At 30.1% G+C, this 20,820-nt stretch overlaps 1 protein-coding gene across 2 annotated transcripts in view; it reads left to right on the forward strand.

Annotated features, from left to right (window-relative positions):
- sim (bHLH transcription factor single-minded) overlaps window positions 1-20,820 on the forward strand; it is a 143,426-nt gene that overhangs the window by 102,206 nt on the left and 20,400 nt on the right. For both annotated transcript variants that reach the window (XM_071184725.2, NM_001323806.1), the window contains 1 exon segment: window positions 10,889-10,974. Coding sequence is in view for 1 of the 2 variants with exons in the window: in NM_001323806.1 (NP_001310735.1) it covers window positions 10,889-10,974 (86 nt within the window). In the remaining variant the exon portion in view is untranslated.

Consider the following 20,820-nt stretch of genomic DNA (forward strand, 5'->3'; position numbering starts at 1 on the left):
GTCGTAATTTTTAAGCTTGCACATTGAACAAAAAATAGGCTAAAAATGAGCTTCTAATAAAACAAATCTGTAGCTTTAGAAGCAAAACTTATTTCAGATTTGAAATCCCCACATCCGAATTAGGCAAGATCAAGTATTTGTATAAATGCAACAAAAAACTTCGTCCCCATGCATTAATATTATAACGGACACTCCGGGTTATCTTTAATCGTTTTTATGACCAATTTTTTGCGATTAAGTTCATAATAAGCAGCCATTTTAGTAAGTTAATAATGTTTTATTACAACTAATTCAACTTTAAATGAGGTGAGTTGTTTTAAAACTTGTCTAAATTTTATTTTTTTAATATTTAAAAGTAGAAATTTGTGTTAGCGTTACTTTTTGTAATAATTTTTTTTTTCCTTCTTTTACATTATACTTTTGCAATAGCCTTCATCTTCAAATTTATTGGTTGATAATATATGTAATTGAAAAATTTTAACTGCATATGCGACCGAAATGACCAAAAAAACACTTTCAATGGGATTCAAGTCTAAGCTTTACTTTTAACAATTAGTTTTGATTTTTAATAAAATTGTGGCAACTTTTACTTGAAACTTTTTTAAACATATTCTAGGTTGATTGAGACATGTATAGTATAAGAAATTTCATTGTCATGAGGAAATACCCATTTAGCACTACTTAATAAAAGTCTAAATAGTATCAGATGATCATATAGCTTATCATGACATTTTGCAAAGTCTATCTATCCCGAAATTCTTTTTAAATTGCACAATCTGTAACAATAGAAGATATCGAGGACTGTGGTAGCCCAGTGGTCAGAGAATCAGACTCCGGTCCGGTAGGGCCGGGGTTTGATCTTCGACCCCGTCGAGACGTACCGAATGCATACGTGGAGCCGAAAGTCCCATGGTCGGTTACTAAGCAGGACCATGGGTACTAAATTTCCTTCCCATACAGATCTATGTCTAAGTAGAGGAAGGTTCATCACGAATGAGTGGTGGTGCCATCTATTCACGAGGCTCTGAGCTAAGGTGCACTTTCACCCTAGCGGTGCTCTTTTGTCTATCGAAAGGCGCACCGAGAAAGGCCAATGGCTGGCGTGCTTGGCTTGTCCAAGTGTTATTGAAAACAACAACATTAAAGGTTAAAACCATCCAAATTATTGACTGAAACATTCTTGCAGTTCCGTTTAAAGGTCGTTCCTGTAGTCAAAGGCTGTAGCCATCGTGACAACCAAAAATATTTTTTTTTTCCTTTGTTGTTTTAATCAGAAAATACATTTTGTTTCACGGCATTATTGAGTTTTTAACTTTTTTAATTTTTTGTCCCGCAGTGGACTGATCGCTAAGACACGGTTCCCAGCAGATCACCGAAGTCAAGCATCACTGGCTGCGGTCAGTGTGAGGGTGGGTGACCACTTGGATTAGTCTGCGTAGGGACCGAGGGTGTGCGGTATTGGTCCTCGCTAAACTCTTCTGCCGTAAAGTGCTCGACTTCGCGTGCAGGTCGTCGGGCTACCGAAGCAGGGGTGCCATCACCTCTACAGAGGGTCAAAATTGTGATGGCATGCCTTCGGATCATCCTCAGGGATGTTTCCCAGACCGTCGCCAAAAGCCCATTGTGCAGCTCTAGTGCGACGTAAATGAACTACAACTACAACTTTTTAATTCTTTTTTTAAATGTCCTCTTTAATACATAATATCTGACTAAAACATGTTAAGTTTTTTTATTTATTTATTTTTCTGAAATGAGCTGAAATTTTATGAGCAGAAGGATCTTTTTTGGTCGATACTTAAAAAGTGATTTTATTGTTACGTACTGTTATCTAATTTTTTAGCATTTCCTTATTTAATTTTTAGAAAATTAAATAAGGCTATAGTAGGAAAATAAAAACGCCACTCTGTTTGAGAAAAATCTGTTTAGCAATCAGTTTTAAATACACGCCCTAAACAAATTATATGTCCTCCTCTTAAGAAATCAACCGATTCGATAGTGGTCTTTTATTTTCTTTGCACACAAGTATCACCAGTTACGAGGATAAAGGCAAAACTAAGGAAACAGGTGCTTTAAATTCATTTTCTGACATTAAAATATAAAAATTATGTGTAAAATTAATTGTTTGAATAACCTTGATCTTTGTCTGACGTATATCTTAGTAAAATAATGAAATGTTGGGATCGTAAGTTTTTCATGGCAAATCATTTGATCTAAAGTATAAAAACAATTATATTGAAAGTCATACAAATATGTAACCTTGATTTTTTTCTTAAAAAAATAAACAAAAAAAAAAATAAGAATAGCTGTTTTCTTCAAAGGGTTTGAGAAATTATTCGATGTCTGATAAAAAATTGGTGTTTAATATATTAATTTTATTTTACTTCATATATTTCAAACGCACTTACATAAAAGTTATTATTTCAACCGAAATTTCCTTTCGAAGATTTTTTGTGTCGCACACTGTTCTATTTCTTTTCCTCTTTATCTTATTCATTGGCGATTCAGTCATAATTCTATTAAAATTCGCATAAAATTCATTGTAAAAAAAGTTTTAGCACCTAAATAAATCTGTGAATTGCAGTATGCTTTATGAATGGAAGAATAATTTTATAATAATCTATACTGAAATTATGTAAGTAACGAATCCTCAAGTTAACGATAGTTTTGATGCGATAAATTATGCTGAAATATGACTAAAATTATGCAACACTGAGAAGAGGAAATTGTTTTAAAAATTATGCGGAAAAATTGCGAAATTATGGAGACAAGTTGCTACAAAACAATTGAAAGAGAAAAAAAAAATCATTTACAAAAATATAACTCTAATAATGTTTTTCAATTAAATTACATTCCTTCAATTATTGCAGCAATTTAAATAATTTACAGTGTATAAATATTCAACATCAACGATTGTCTAAGTGGAGTGATGTTAGCCTAGTAACTTAATATTTTTTTCAACGTCTCTGCTTCATCTTTTTCACGATCAACTGCACTTGCCATGCTTTTATTTTATCATATATTGAACAGCCGACCCAATTTCACGACTATCAATAATCAACTTCATAGCCTTGCTACTTTCATTATATATATATATATATATATATATATATATATATATATATATATATATCCATCGTTGAACAGCCGACCCAATTTTGGGTTTACGGCTCTAATGCTCAACTCCGTAACCTTGTAATTTTTGAACCAATCCAGAAAACAAGAAACTCCTGGATCAGTACCTCCAGAGGTATTGCCTTGTTATGGGAACATGGAGGACTTTGCGACTCGACAGATTTAACGTGCATCAGTCACGGGGAGTCTTCGGCCGGCGGGGATTGAACTCACAAACTCTTGGACATGGGCCCAGTGCCCTACCAACCAGGCTATCCCGGCCTTGTACTTACGCTTGAAACGAATCCAGAAGACAAGGAAACTCCTGGATCAAGTATTGGTATACATTTGACTTCCATTGGATTTTTTAAATGACATTTGCGCCGAGTGCAGAATTCGTATCAACTAGCCACTGCTGGGATTCGAACCTGGTTCACCCCTTTGGGAGGCTGGTGTTCTATCCCCATATCCTTTAAAATCTGGACATACCTCTGAATCTGATTAAATCCAGAATATAAAATATTTTCACGTGCTCTTTGTTTGCGGCATACTCGGTGTAATCTATAGACTACTCATTCCTGGAATATTTTTGAATGCATAATCACATTCAATATTTAAGTTGGCCATTTATTTTGTATGAAAAATTTATTTTTGCCTTGTTTCAGATTTCAAAGTGAGGGTTACTTATATTTCTCATTTATTTATGAACATATTTTTCGATAACATAAAGGAGGACACTTATGTATAATTGACAAAAAGAAGGACAATTTATGAATTTTTTTTATACTTTTATGCTATGAAGAAGTCATTTGAAACTTGATTAAGAAACAATTGAGCTTCAATTATTTCAAAAATACCCGTATATGTCAAAAAATATGAATTAAAAATTATTAAAAAGCAGTTTTTAGTCCAAACAATGTTACGTTAACAGTATACATATAAATAAAAATAAAGAAGGACACTTTGCGAATTTTTTGTTACTTTTTCCAATGAGAAATTCATTGGAAACTTCTTTCAGATCACAAATTCAGCATAATATTTTTCAAATAGATCCATAGTAGTGACGAAATAAATACTCAAAATTTTTAAGAAGCATTTGCTTAGTCCAAACCATGCTACGTAAAGAGCCATGCTACGTCATTTTTACTAAGAACTTCTCAGTGGGTTTGAACTCTCATCCATACTGAGGAAGTGGGGTGTAGTGCTTATCCCATAGCACTATAGTAATAGAAGTGATCAACTCTAAAAGTGGAGTGTAGCGCTCATTTTTCCCCTACTCATATCTAGAAGACAAATATGAAGATTTTTTAACATTAAAAGTTCTATTAATTTTTTTTTTGTTAAAAACATTCCTTAAGAGAAACTTGTTTTGTGAACAAGTTACGAGAAATTAGTTCTCCTCAAGAGAAACTTGCTGGCGCATAGAGTAAGTTTTTTTTCTTTCTTTTTTTTTTCTTCTTTTTTTTTAACAGAAATGATAACACTCATTCGGAAAAATGTATTTCTATTTTAAGGTAATAAATCGCGTTATTTTTCTTGGTAATACAGTTTATTTAGAAATTAAATATTCAGAGTACATTACCTTCGCTAATATGGAACCGATATAGAAAAATTGTTCTTGCCTTGATATTGCACGTTTTCTTACTAAATTTCATTCACACTAAATTGAATTTATATGTGAACAACAAATCTTAACATTTGACAGATATCCAGTAAATAAGATATATGATTCCCACTTTGGCATGCATCTCAAATAATTTTTAAATTTTACACCAGAAATAAGATAGCCTAGCTGGTAAGAGTCTCTATTCATGTTAGCCATTTATAAATTAACAGAGTGATAGTGATAGTTTTATTCCACATCAAAAAACTCCAATATTTTGGAGAGTATATTCCAAATTCAACTGTGATGCATGCCGAATAACGAAAAGAAATTTAAAAAAAAGGTTAATGCCACAACGCAATTGGAGAATATCAATGCTTTCAAGTACCTGTAAAAGTAATAATGTAAAAATGTATTTATTTAATGTATTGCTCTTCACTTATTTTTATTGATCTATTTGTTTGTTTATTTATTTTTTATTTATTTATTTATATCTAAGACATGTGTACAGACTTTTCATATCCTATTTCTATTCAGTGTTATTATGTACAAAAGTTTTAAAGATCTATCTATATTTAAGCATTTATTCGATTTTTCAACCAAGTGTACAGAGTTTTTCAAAACGAATCATTAAAGCGATTCGAATAGAGCTGAGGTGACTCGAAACAACATATTACTTATGATTATGACTATGAATATGATTATGATTATGACTTTATTAGTAATGCGTTGATTCGATGTTCATTGATGTATTCAAATTACTAATTCGAATATACTGTTTTAGATTGTTGGTTAAACAATATCGATTACAATTAATATATTCGAGTCAATGATTTTGTGCCAGCAGATCAAATTCAGTGGATTAATTTTAATATCAAATAAATGATCACCGAAATTCAGCCAACTAATCTTCAAATCAAAACTCTCGAATTTAAAATTTATTCAGCGGGAGGAACTTTTGTACAGATCTTAGATAAATACTGTACTTTAATAGTGACACACACGCTAGAACAATTTTGAGAAAAGTTTTGATACCGCATCTGAGAATATATTATGATCATAATCTCAAAAATCGGAGCAGCGTGAATTAAATATTAAGCCAGCTACTCTAACAACTCACTCAAAATACAATAAAAAAACTGAAACAGAAATAATTCCCGTTGCTGTATATTTTAAAGGCAAAGACTATCGCTGTAACTTTTTTCTCTTGATTTTTGATAAATAGTAAATATAGCATAGACAATTTAGAAAAGATTTTCTAAAAGACTTTTAGGTTTTCAGATTTTTTTTATATCCAGTACCCTAATTCAATCTACATATTATGCTCATGCTCATGCGTATATTCTTGGTATATGTACTAGCTTATTTTTTTCATACCTGCACCGTACCTGCTCCTTACAGAATATTTAAATAAAATTTATGCTAAAGCAAAATTTCTAGAAAGAAAGAAGAAAAAAAGTCGCACACGTTTTAATACAGTTTATGTATTGTAACATATACAATGTAATAGTATTCCAACAGGGATTAAAGTACCAGAGGATAAATAAATATAAAGAGTATCGGACAATTTTTTTTTTTTTTTTAAATAGTTGCTAAGTAACATTTTTTTCCAACAGAGGACATTTTTACATCTTAAACTAATCCTTAAAATCGTATTTCTAAATGAAATCGTGGTATTCTCTCCAGAAAAAAACTCCTATGCAATTTGAAAACGTAGCTGTCCCAAGTAATCCACGAGAAAAATTTTTTAATTATCAACTCTTCATGCGCACGCATAGCTTTTTTTTTTTCACTGAAAAGAGTCATTTGAAAATCGAAAAATTCTGTTAACTTAGTTGCCGGAATTTTTCGTTTGTGATTACACTTGAATTCATATCGGAAATCTTCAAGTAATCAACCAGATTCTCTTACTTTTTTTTCTTTCTTTAAAAAAAAAAAGGTATATAGGCATGTAAAAAAGATATTGGCAAATATTAACAAATTAAGACTTATTTTAACTAATAAGAAAATTATTTATTTTATTAATTTTTTTTTTATGAATTTTACCAAAAAAGGGTAACATGGGAATACGCTGACTGGAGCCGAACCCTATGAAATAATAATAATAAGATTAAGAAAAGACTATCTCTTAATATCAACAATTTTGATCCAAAATTAAAATCAACAATTTAAGTTTATACTTCCAAATATAGGAGACCTTACTCACGAAGTTTGCTTAATTCAGAAAATACTGGATACATTTATTCATTTGTAGTAAATCTAAAGAACTTAAAAAAATGCACAATTCAATTTTTTAAAAAAACTATTAATTATAAACTATTTCAATAGTCTTATTATTGTTTAAAAAAAAACATCTCATCCTTATATATTACTATATACGACCCTACAATAATGAAAGTGATCAGTTTCTGGCATTTTTTAAAATTTCTCAGGAAATACTGAAAGCATTATTTTGTAAATCTAGAAGTGTTTAGTACATGCGATTTTTCATATTTTTCTCACATACATACTCAAAATTTGAAGCTTTCAAAGGTTTGGGGGCCTACAATAAATTACGAAAGAAAACAAGTATTTTTGAGCACTCTATGTCAGAAAATCAAGCAATTGGTTTGTAATTTATATAGATTACTTAAGTTGTTATTTTTAATAACTGCATAAAATTTCGTAAGCCTAACGGTGGAGATATGGACATATTCATAAAAAACACATTTTTTTTGTCTTACGTTATCTTTTTTCCCCCTTTTTTCTGCGTTTTAACTTTATAAATATTCAATGGAAATAAACAAAAATTTTGTAGTAGTTTTTAATTAATTATAAATCTTTTGATATAAAATTTTAAAAAATTCGCTTAAAACTGTCCAAGGTATGAGTATTTAAAAGTAGTTCTTTTATATTGCGCATGCGCAGAAAAAATATAAGGAAAATTTTTTCATAATTTTGTAGTGAATCGTATTTGGCTACTATATTAAAAATTTAATTGAATATCTTAAAAATTTGAAAAATTTCAAGCAATTTACTGAATAGTTTTTGTACTCGTCAAGAAAGCTCAAAACGATAAGGGGTTTTCCCCAATCTTCATTTTGTACTATTAAACAAGAATTACTAAATGGATCATCACCCGTAAAATAATGTTTTCTTTCCTTATAATATAACATTTTGGTTTCCGGATGATTATTGTAAGGTATTATCATTTGTTATTAAATTTTGTCTTGTGATACAAAATAAAATTTGTGAAAAACCCCCGATATGGAAAACCCTTGAGCTTTCTCTTAAGTACAAAAACTACTTAGACAATTGCTTAAAACTTTCTAAATTTTTAAAATATTCAAATAAAACTTTTATTTGTAGTTGCCAAATACGATTCACTACTAAATTATGAAGAAAAAAAGTTTATAATATTTTTTCAGCGCATGCACAGTATAAAAGAACTATTTTAAATACTCATTTCTTGTGCAGTTTTAAACTAATTTTCTTTAAGTTTTATGTTAATAAATTTGTAATCAGTTTTAAATTGCTCCAAAAATTTTGTTTACTTCCATTGAATATTTATATTATGGCAACAAAAAAACTTTTTTTTTTAATATAAATTACCATATTTTCACAAATATTTAAGCTAAGAATACGAAATTTTATGCAGTTATTAAAATTAACCGCTTAAGTAATCTATGTAAGTTACAAGCTTATTACTTGATTTTTCTGGCATAGGGTGTTCAAAAATACTTGCTTTCTTCCGCAATTCATTGTCGGTCTCCCAAACCTCTTAAAGCTATAAATCTTATTACTAGGTATAAAAAATTTATAACATGAACTGTACATCTCTATGTTATAAAATAATATTTTAAATGCTTCTTGAAAAATTTAAAAAAATATCAAAAACTGAAAGTGTCTGTCCCATTATTGTAGGGTACACATCTTAAGAATTTATTGATCTGTAGGTTGTTAAATCTATAAATAAAAAAAGTTTGAACTTGGGTGGAGTTAAAGCAAGTATTCTGCTGATGTGTATAAGTGTAAGGAAATGATTTTATTACTAAGGAAAATGTATTGTATTTTCCTTATAATTTATAATCAATTAAAGAACTTCCACTGATTTGAGGAGGACTTGAAAATGTGCGCCGAAAACAATTTTTTTTTTCATGTATGTGCACTAGTGTTAAATAATAGTAAAACTCTGCATTAATATTTTCCGTGAAAAAACAAACTTGAAGAAAGAATTAAAATTTTAAACTAATATTTTGTTGTAGAATTTGTAAAGTTATCTTGAACTAAGTATTGAATGAAAATCATCTAAATCATTTTACACGAATAGCAACGGAATTCTAAGCGACACGAATTTGATGGGTTTTTCTTGATTCAATTTTTTGTTTAAAAAGGATTTTATTTAACGTAGTAAAGCTGCTTTTTCGAAAACTATTTTACACTGATATTGCTCTTTATGTTGATAAGACACAAATCGGAAAAGTCTGAACTTAATGAAGTCCATGCAAATATTTTGCTGATGTGTATAAAAATAAGGAAATGATTTTATTACTAGGGAAAATGTGATGCAATTTCCTTATAATTTATAATCAATTAAACAACTTTTACTGCTACAGTCGCAGTTAAAGGTGTTGGGGAAAAACATTTTTTTTTTCATGTATGTGTATGTCAACTGGTGATATGAGAATCGAACAATTCTGCATTAATATTTTCCGTAAGAAACAAAAAAACAAAAAGTAAATAAATAAATAAATAAAAATTAAACAAATATTTTGTTATGTGTCAGAAAAAAATCTAAATCATCAAAGTGGAACAACTTTAAGGAAATCTTCTTAATTAACTTTTTGTTTCAAAGGATTTCAAATAACTTGGTAGCGTTTTTTTTTTTTTTTTTTTTTTTTTTTTTTTTTTTTTTTTTTTTGTAAACTATTATACAATAATCCCCTTTCGTATCATCTAAATATATTTTACAAAAACTAAAAAACTTTAAGAAAAGTGAACTATAACATTTAATTTTATTCTTTTCTTTATTTTCCATAACTGTTTTCCTACAACGTTATTTTTGATCCCATGATTTTTCGGCAACCCAAAAAGTAGGGATCTGATTGGGATTAGGATTTAGTTTTTTGATAAATCGGGTCAAACTCTTGTAATGGGTGGTTTATGGTTTATATATTTTGATAAAACCATTTTAATTTTTCTTGATCTCGAAATATGGGTGACTTATTTTGATTGGAATTTATTTGTTTGATAAATTTGATTATAATCTTGTATAGTGTATTTTAATTATTTCGATTACACTAATTAAATGATTTTCATTAAGGTTAAAAATTGCGTTTTTTTGGTTACCTACAATGAAAAGACTTTTTTTGAATAAAATAAAACAATACATTAAACGTTTCTTGGCTGAGACAAATTAAAAAAATAATAATAATTGCTCCAAAAGTTCTAAACAACTACTACAATAGCACCGTGAAATTATGTATTTGTAAATGGCGCTTAATATGGCGAATAGGGCTGTCTATGGGCTGAGAAGATTTATTAAATCTAGGTTTCTTTCTAGAAAAACAAAGTTCTTAATCTACAAAACTCTTGTCCTGCCAGTCTTGGCATACGCTTCTGAAGCTTGGACAATGACAAAACTGGAGGAAAATTGTACAGCAATATTTGAGAAAAAGGTTTTGCGGAGTATACTTGGTGGTGTAAATGGGAACAATAACTGGAGAAGGATATTTAACTTTGAACTGTACAAGATTTATAAACAACCTGATATTATTAAATGCATAAAAATAAATAGAATGAATTGGATCGCCCACGTGATTCGAATGAGTGATGACAGCACAACAAAAAAGATACTGCTTTTTAGACTCTCTGGAAAAAGAAAGCGGGGAAGGCCGATGTTGAGATGGGCTGACTCAGTGGAGTCTGATTTTCTCGCAATTAATGAAAAGAATTGGAGATCAAAAATAAATCGGAAGTCACCATGGAGAAATCTTCAGAGGAAGGCATTGGCTCACATTGGGCTGTCTGGCCAACTATGATGATAATGATGAAATGACGCTTAATACTTAATGTAAAGTTTTGTATTCTATTATGTAGTTATAAAATTTGAATTTCAAATTATTGAAACCTAAGTGCAGAGTAATGCCAAAGCCTTTCACTTTATAATTTAATTCCTATTTTTTTCTTTCACAGGTCTTGGGGATAGCTGGGGAGCAGCACCTCCTTTGCCAAACCCCTTAGAAAGTGCAATAAAAGAACTTGGTTCTCATCTCTTGCAGGTAAAATTCTCATATCCATTTGAACTTATTAATATAGACAAACTTCAAACATACGGCCAGTAATAAATTGTATATGGAGTTTGTAATTTATTCGATAATATAAATATTGACAGTGCTTATTGATAGTTGAAATTCCCTACTCACTTCTTTGTTGTTAATGCGTTTTCTCTTAATAGTTACGATACATGTCATTAAATTAAAGTCTTTGTTTCAAGTAGGTTTATATTTTTTTATCTTAATACTTTCGCTTAATTGTCTTTCAGAAGTACAAAAAAAAAAAGAAAAAAAATTTAAATCACACTATTTTAAATGTTACTTATTGATTTTTTTATTCATTTAGTTTCTGAAGCAACTTTAAATATCAAAATTTTTTATCCGATTTTACAGAAAGCACAGAGTTTTTATTTCTTAGAATAAATTTAGTCTAAAATCAAAATTAAGATTTAGGAAGAAAATGAACTAACTATTTAACGTAGCATATTTCTTATATCTTTTATTTTAAATCTTTTATAAATTTTAAAATTTCATTACCATATTAAGGCATCTGACATTAGATTATTCACATTTTGGTCATTATTGAAATGCTTTGAAATCTTTAGTAATAGTTTTTCTTATTATCTATATATATATTTCTCTTACACGGCACCAAAAAAAAGCCTCATTACAACTCCCCGAATGGCAACGTTAGAAACTCGACCAATGAGTGCTGCTAAAAATGTCACATGGCAAATGTCACATGAGGTGGCTCAACATATAGCGCTTTTAAAAACGAAAACAATAACCAGAGTGAGCATTATCAGGTTGTTCAATTCAGATACATGCCCTAAAAACATGATAATAATTATTTTAAACTCAATTAGGAATTAATTAGGCTGGCCTTCTCCATGACTATAAATAAGTCACAAGGTCAGACTTTTGAGAAAATCAGTTTAGTATTGACTAAACAAGTTTTTTGTCATGGACAACTTTATGTTGGCCTGTCAAGAGTTAAGTCATTTGACAGCCTTTCAGTAATTGCTCCAAGATGCTAAATCTATAATTGTGTTTTCAAAGAAACTCTAAATGCTTAGTGTTAATTTCTTAGAGCTTTGCAGAAAAAAATGTTTTTTGGAAAAAATTTAATTGAAACTTCTATTGGCAAGGGGAACTGCCAAAATCAAAACTCCCCGATTAGAAATGCAGCATGGCGACCTCCACGTGGTATTTCTCGGGTAATGCTAACAGCCATGCATTTTAATTTATTGTATGTAAAACATCCTTATTTTGTTCTAAAATGTTATGCACTTTATCACAAATGTTAATTAATATAGAAATTGATTTCAATAATGCTGATCACCAAAAAATATTTCATTTGGCGATAAAACAAATTTTTGTGTTCTTGAAAATGAAAGACTTTTTGAGGATTATTATCTCACAAGGAAAAGTTAGGGTTTAAAGTTCATATTTTTAAATAATAAAATTTTTTTCTAAAACTTTCAGAATTTCTAGCATTAACTAATTTATTACACATTTAGTTGAATTTAGGTGAGTAACTGCAATATTTGATAATTTATTTTGCAAATATGTTTCTCATTTAGCTAATGTTTTGATTTTTTCACCATGTACAATCTAAATAGCTAATATACTTTTTTAAAAGCCAATAAGAACATTGATGGAATTCTTCTACTTAAGTACAATACTATGTCTTTGATGATAAAATACTATGTCTTTGATGATAATATACTATGTCTTTGTGCTGGAACATTGTGTTCATTGGCGAGCGAGCGCAGCGAGCTATGGTTCACGGCGTGAACCACATAGGATTGCGTAGCATTTCTCGGGGGTTGGCGAGTGTTAGCGAGCAGGGGGCGGAGCCTCCTAGTTTTGATTAAATTACAAGCAACTTAGTGCTATGTTACAAAAACTCGTGAGCTATTTTACAGTTACTGCTATTTTAATATATGCTTGTGCTCTGTAACCTACATTGAAGGTCATATATTACAATAGCATATTAAGAGCTTTTTTCTTTTGCCTTATTGTATTTTAAGTTTTAATATTCTTCCTCTTTTTCTCTTCTTTTTTTCTAAAAAAAAAGAAAAGAAAAGAAAGGAAGAAAAAAAAAGAGGCTAATAGAGAAATTTCTTTTATTAGATTGAAGAAAATAGTGCGGTAAAAAGTCGATTTTTATTGTTTCTAGGAATTTTGCATGCCATTTCCTTTTGTTCTTAACAAACTTGTAAAAGCCTGATATTTTTTTAAAAAGCAATAAATAAATAAATGAAGGAAGGTAATAATTAAGACTTTATTCTATTAGATACGAAAAAACTGCGTTCTATAAATTTTAGACTTCTTTGGATTCCTCCAAGCGTTAAAATAATTAATAAAATTGGGTACTTGCAACAAACTACATGATTTTGTCTAATCACGTGGTTGTGCATGACTGGTTAGCGTTAGAAATTTAAGGCTTGGGTGGGTTTATTATTACTCGCAATTAATTTTTGGATCAGATTTAATTTTACACATGCAAGTGACGTCACGCATGTGTGTCGAACCTGATTGGCTGACACACGCCTGAAATCACTTGCAAGCATACTATTATGAATTTAGTAATTTTGGATAAGTAATTTAATATTGTCTTTAACTGTCATTTAACTATCCTTAGATTTGTAAAGATTTACTTTGATTGTGTTTAAAGTAACGAAATCGATTTGGATGTATCTGAAAATTCCTTTAACGTAATTATACAATAACAAAAATATTTATCAAAAGTTTAAAATCAGACAACGGTATAATACTATACCCTCTTTCTAAAAATACTGATTTCAGAATTGTGTTAATTTAGCTATATTTCTCTAAATCGGATTATATGGCCACCTTCTTTTATGCATGTTTTTATGTATAGATACTACTGAGTAAAGTAAATAACAATTATCCATTTATTTTAGGAAAAAAATACAATAATTAAAAGCATAACCTTCCTACAGCTTCTTCTTCTACACGACTTTCAATTTTAATTTCGGTCGTGAGGAAAAAGCCTCTAAAAAGTGTTTGTGAAAACATGTATAATTCATCAAACATGTATATTTTTATAACATATAAAAATCTGAACAAGTTGCATTATCTTTTCTGCACATGAAAATTTAAACTGTAATAATTAAATGATAATAACAACTGATAATAATTAACTGTTGACAATAATTAACTGATTTTTCAGAAATAGAAGAATATTTTAGGATTACATTTTCAAAAAGTAAAACAAAATGTAGTTTCCAAATGCTTTACAACCCGCAACTCACTGGTTAAAATTCTTTTATCTGCCGAAACATTTCTGTAAATTTTATTTTCAAAATTTTTCCCATAACTATTTAATAATTGTAAAAAGATTAAAGAACAATTATTCGAATGCAAATTGCATAATTGAGTATTAATAAGTTAGATATATCTCCATCATTTAATCAAGGTCTTTAAGACGAGGGAAATAGTTTTCTCGCTAATATTAATAAAAGCGAATGTTTTGAATGTTCTACATTATTTGTAAACAGAAATTCAAATATCCCATTCATTATTCATTAGAAACAAGTAAAGGGTGATTAGTGTCCCCATTTTGCGGACAAGAATTTTCCATTGAGTAGAGATAGTGTCGTGCAAATGGGATCCAGCGATAAAGAATTCGGCACCTACATTCATTACGATAGAAAGGGGGACGATTTATTCTCGTTCGCTAAGATCAACAAGCCCGATCGTACATCACAGGAAGATCATTTACATAATTCCTACACCAGCCTTTGAGTGCTGTGGCCCGCCATAAAACCGGAAGCGATAATCCGTCATCGGCCAGCGATCGTGCCTCTGCATCAGAAGACACCATTTTACCATCCGAGTTGTAGATCGTCTGCGGGATTTGAAAGTTCGTATTCTACCACTCTTCTTCGCCTTTTACCACTTATCATTGAGAGGTAGACCATTACAGCAGCGCCAGAGAAATAAAAGAGTTAGAGTTTCGAATTGTTTGTACAGATGGAATTTTTAGGTTTGATTCATTGAAGTGAAACTCTTTCGTTTGCTGTTTTTAGACGAAATGGCTAGAATTTTTGCAAGCGATATTTGCGATAGCAATAAGTGACTAGAATAAATCATGTTTATATCGATAGTCGTCTCATTCTCGTTTGTTTTCAGAAATCGTCTGAATGGTGATGCATGGCGAAGTAATGTTTGATGCATGAGTTAAAAGAATATCCTCTTACAGAACAGCATATTTCATCAAAAATGACATTAGGATTCTTTTCGGTCAGCTCAAATAAATTTCGATGCTATACTTGAAAGCAATCTTTTAAATTTTTTTTATTTATTTCTTAGTTACTTTCATTTCTCTTCACTTTTTTTTTTCAGTATACGTGAAATAAAAATTTATTTTTTCTATGAAATGGATATTATTTCTTATTGAGTTTATTGTCAAAAAATTACTCAAGTTTCAATCTCCAAGGTGGTTTTTTATTTACATATATTATTAATTATGCCCATAAGAAACTTAAATGAAAAGACTGCAAAAAAAAATGGTATAGCAAAATTTAAAAAATCGTGGAAAAATTGAAATGCATGGAAAATTTTAAAACAGACCTTTTTCCAGCCGTGGACCGATAATGGTTTAAGACGATGACATGCATAGATTACATAGCGTGTCCTAATATACTGACGATTTTCAAAAGCTTATAACAGAAAAACAGCTAAGGTTAAAAATAATAATAATAATAATTATAAATAAATAAAAAAAATTCTTACAACGAATTCATGTGACAGGGAATAAATTTTTTCCTCCTAAAGCTCCTGGCTTTAATTCAAACCAATTGCTGGCAGAGTTTAGTGCGTTGTGGAAAATGCCCAGCAAGCATAATGAAAAAGTCATCTTTTAACTAATCATAAATTTTATTAAGCAAGAAAAATCATAACTTAACTTAAACATCATAAAGGAGAAACAATCCTCTCCATAACATGAGGTAACGTATTCAATAACATACAGTCATGAAAATCAAACGAAACAAAAACTCCAAATCCAATCTTGATTTGTTATATATATACAAAGTAACACTTGCATAATGAGGGTACTTACACACTCAAAATTAATACTATGCAAATTCTGTCTTTGAATTATTTTTAAATGTTCGAACTCCCTCTTTCAGAGGTTTTTCGAACTCGTGATCTCTGACTCTTACTCGAACCTTGTTCATTGAAATCCATAGTCTGACATGCGGCCCCATCGAACATTTCAAAATAAATTCCTTTAATTTTATTTAATTCAGTCTTAGTTAAAGCCTTAGTCAAAAAATCAGCCAAATTACTTTTACTTTTAATATACTTAATTTCGAATTTTCCCTCATTAAGCAAATTTCTCACAAAATGAAATCTAATATCAATATGCTTCGTCTTTAAATTTTCAACATTATTTTTACAATAATAAATTGCAGATTGATTGTCACAATACAAAACAGGTTTTTCAATTTTTGATATTATGTGTAACTCATTAAATATGTTTGTAAACCATAAAAGTTCTTTAACCGTATCTGTTAATGCTATAAATTCTGATTCCATGCTACTTAATGCAATACATTTTTGTTTGCTACATTTCCAACTAAAAGGAATACCTGCTAAGCATATTAAATAACCTGATGTAGAAAATCTGTTTGTTAAATGACAACCCCAATTTGCATCTGAATAAGCTATCAAAGAAGAATTATTAAGATTTGATAAACGAAGTTCATGCTCTTTAGTATTTATTACATAATTCATTAAATCTACAACTACAGTCCAATGTTGGTAATTATAGCAATTCGAGAATTGTGACATAACGTTCACAGCATATGAAATATCTGGTCTGCTACGATTTGCTATAAAAGATAAGCACCCTATCAATGTACGATAAGGAAATTTCTTCATTATTTTATTTTCAACAATTTCATTTACTTTATTTGGCAATTTAAAACCTACTTTAATTGGTAACGTAACATGAGTTTTAGGTAATTCATTAAATCGTTTACATAATTTTTCAATATAAGTTTTTTGATGTAAATACAAATTACCGTTTTTGTTCTCAAAGTTAACACCTAACAAATATTTGACTTTTCCTAAATTTTGAATATCAAGTTTACTCTTAATCAATTCAATAGCTTCATCTAAAATAGTTTTAGTCTTACAAAATAACACCATGTCAACAACGTATACCAATAAAATAATGTTATTCATTTTATACACACAATTGCAACATTTGAATTTTTCGAAACCAATCGATTTTAATATAGTATCTAACTCAGCATTCCATTCTCTACCTGATTGTTTAAGTCCATATATCGACTTTTTAAGTAAACATACTTTATTCATTTCACCTTCAATTTCAAAACCTGGAGGTTGCTTCATATAAATTACCTCACTAAGATTTCCATACAAATATGCAGCTTTCACATCTAGCTGTGCATATTTCCAACATAACATAGACACAAGAATAATAAATAGTAATCTAATAACAGAAAAATTCACAACTGGTGAAAATACATCAAGAAAGTCAATACCATGCTGTTGTCTAAAACCTTGTGCTACAAGTCTAGCTTTGTATTGTTTAACATTATTGTTTTCATCTCTTTTTACTGCATAAACCCACCTATTTCCTATTACTTTAGCATTGGGAGGTTTATCAACTATTTCCCATACCTTTCTTTCGTTCATAATATTTAACTCTTTTTCCATTGCCTTATTCCACTGATTTCTTTCTGGTAGTTTTTGTGCATCAGAAAAGTTTTTCGGTATTTCTACATTATATACCTCACCTTCAAATACATCACTTATCTGATTATCTACAAAAGAATTAGATGGCGAATCTTCACTTTCGCTATCAGTGTCACTATGGGAAGAAGTTAAATTTTGAGTTTTGCTTAAAGCTTTAAAATTAAATTTAGAATGATCATACTCAATTTGGTTTTTAATTCTTTAGCTCAATTCTCTAGCTTGGTTGTTTGATCTCAATCTGGTTTTATCGCTTGGAGGGTAATAGTAAACATCTATTCTGCTACTTTTATTACGCGGTCTCTCAACTCTAGTCCATTCTGTTATTTTTAAAGGTTTTAATTTTAAATCTGGAGATTTAGCATGAATCTTATCTATTTCATTTTCATTGTTATCATCAAAATTGATGTCTGAATTCAGATTTATAAATAAAAAGTTTTCATTACTAGGTTTACCAAATAGTGTTTTAACTCCGTTTTTACTTTCATCAATTTTTACGTGTATAGTTTCTATAGTTTTCCTATCTTTAGGCAAGTAAATTCTATAACCTTTAGTATTGACTGCATATCCAGTTACAATTCCTACTTTTGCATTTGGTTGTAGTTTGTTTCTCTGAACTTTAGGGATATGAGCATACGCTGAAGATCCAAATACTTTGAAATGTTTAACTGACGGTTTATAACCATAGAAAATTTCAAACGGTGTTTTACCTTCCAGTAGTTTGTGTTCACTACGATTCTTTACGTGAACAAAACAATGCAGTGCTTCTGCCCAAAATCTACCTTTTAAACCACTATCGGCTAACATTGAGCGTATTCCCTCTCCAGCTACTCTGTTATAAGATTCGGTTACCCCATTTTGTTCTGGAGTGTATACTGAAGTTCTCTCCATACGTATACCTAATTCACTAAGAAAATCTTGAAATTTTACATTACAAAATTCCATGCCGTTATCACACCTTACAGATTTAAGTTTAATATTTAACTGCCTTTCATATTTTGCTAAATACAGTTTAAAGCAATGTTTATGTTTATGTTTTGTTTTCATGTTTATGTTTTATAGTAAAAATTTCTACATAACGAGAAAAATCATCTATTACAGATACGAAATATTCAGCTCCGCCAACTGAATTTACTGGACTTTTACCCCAAACATCCATATGTACTTTCTCTAATACACTTTTAGTCATTATACCATGATTTACTTTAAAACTACTTCTAGTCGATTTAGTTATTTTACAAGTATTACAAGAATCAAATTTACCACACAAATTATCTAAACCATTCACAACATTGTTTTGACTCATATGATTTAACATTCCAATATTTAAGTGGCAAAATCGTCTATGAACCAATTCCCTATCTAGACCTGTACTAAATGCTAATTCTTTAGTTACTACCACTTTTTCAACATAGCCTTTAAGTATATACAACTTATCAATTCTAGGTACAGTAAATAAATAATTATGGTTTTTACCAAATACAGTCTTTTTTTTTGTTACCCCATTTTACAGTAATTCCCGCTAAATCCATATTTGAACCGCTTATTAAATTTCTACGCATATTCGGTGCAAAATATACATTTTCTAATTTTATGGGAACAAATTTATCTCTATCTTTAACATTAAAATGTATATCACCAATACCAAAAATATCAGACTTACTATTTTTATCTCCAACAAGTACTTGACTAGGATTCAAAGTCTTGAAGTTACTAAAGTAGTCTCTTTGTGTACAGAAGTGAGCTGTGCTGGCAGTGTCAATCAGGAATTCAACAAACTGCTTGTCTTTCCTTTGGCGAATTTCAGCATCTCTTATCGTAGTCAAATCACTGTAAAAAGTTTCCTTGGAATCTTGAGTTTTAGAATTCCGTTTCGTGGTTTTCTTCTTCAGGAAGCATCTTTCCGCACTATGTCCTTTCTTATTGCAGTAGGAACACATAATTGTTGTTGTTGTATCATTGCCCAGGACGCGACCACTGCTTTTATTTCCATGCAACTTCCGATAGGCTTGCTTTCTAGTGGATGAAGTAGTATAAGCATCGGCGACTATGTCCTCTCCTCTGCCTTTCTGCTTTTGTTGTATCCTTCCAGATTCGATTAGGAGCTCCTTTTCAACATTAGAAATCGAAAAATCTTTATCTTCTAGTTGATAAAGCATTTCAACTAAGTTGTCATAATCTGCTGGCAATCTTCTAATTAATTGGAAACATGTGAGCTTTTCTGGCATTACAAAACCAGCATCATGAATCTGTTTCTTTTTTTAATTAACTAACTTGCAGAAAATTCCAATAGTCTCCTTCTCCGGATCAAACTTCAATTCAAAGAATTCGTCAATAAGTCCGGCTAACCGTGCTCGGGAGGTAGGTTCAAAGTTTTCTTTTAAAATAGTCCAAGCTGTCTTTCCGTCCTCTGTGTCGGCTATCAGTGGTTGAAACTGCTCATCAATTCCTTGGAATATAGTAGAGTAACTTCTAGCTTTTCGCATTTCATAAGAGCGTAAGTCTCTGTCTGTTGCATCAGTTGGTAAAGGCTTCTCTGTGCCACCAACAAATTCCCAAGATCCTTTATCGATGAGTAACACTTTCATATTTATTTTCCAGCTACCGTAATTGAAACTGTTTAGCTTTGTAAATCCCAATATGGAGCTGCTGTCATTTTCGGCCATCTCCAATCTATCTAAACGGCCCCAGTAGCGTTATAATAAACTTGCTTCCAAAGACGACAAAAGCTTAACTAAGTTGGGCAGGTATGGCCCATAACCTTGCTGGCAGAGTTTAGTGCGTTGTGGAAAATGCCCAGCAAGCATAATGAAAAAGTCATCTTTTAACTAATCATAAATTTTATTAAGCAAGAAAAATCATAACTTAACTTAAACATCATAAAGGAGAAACAATCCTCTCCATAACATGAGGTAACGTATTCAATAACATACAGTCATGAAAATCAAACGAAACAAAAACTCCAAATCCAATCTTGATTTGTTATATATATATACAAAGTAACACTTGCATAATGAGGGTACTTACACACTCAAAATTAATACTATGCAAATTCTGTCTTTGAATTATTTTTTAAATGTTCGAACTCCCTCTTTC

The sequence above is a fragment of the Parasteatoda tepidariorum genome, chromosome 5, assembly GCF_982258835.1.
Source record: "Parasteatoda tepidariorum strain Cologne lab strain chromosome 5, Ptep-v5.0, whole genome shotgun sequence".
Lineage (NCBI taxonomy): Eukaryota > Metazoa > Arthropoda > Arachnida > Araneae > Theridiidae > Parasteatoda > Parasteatoda tepidariorum.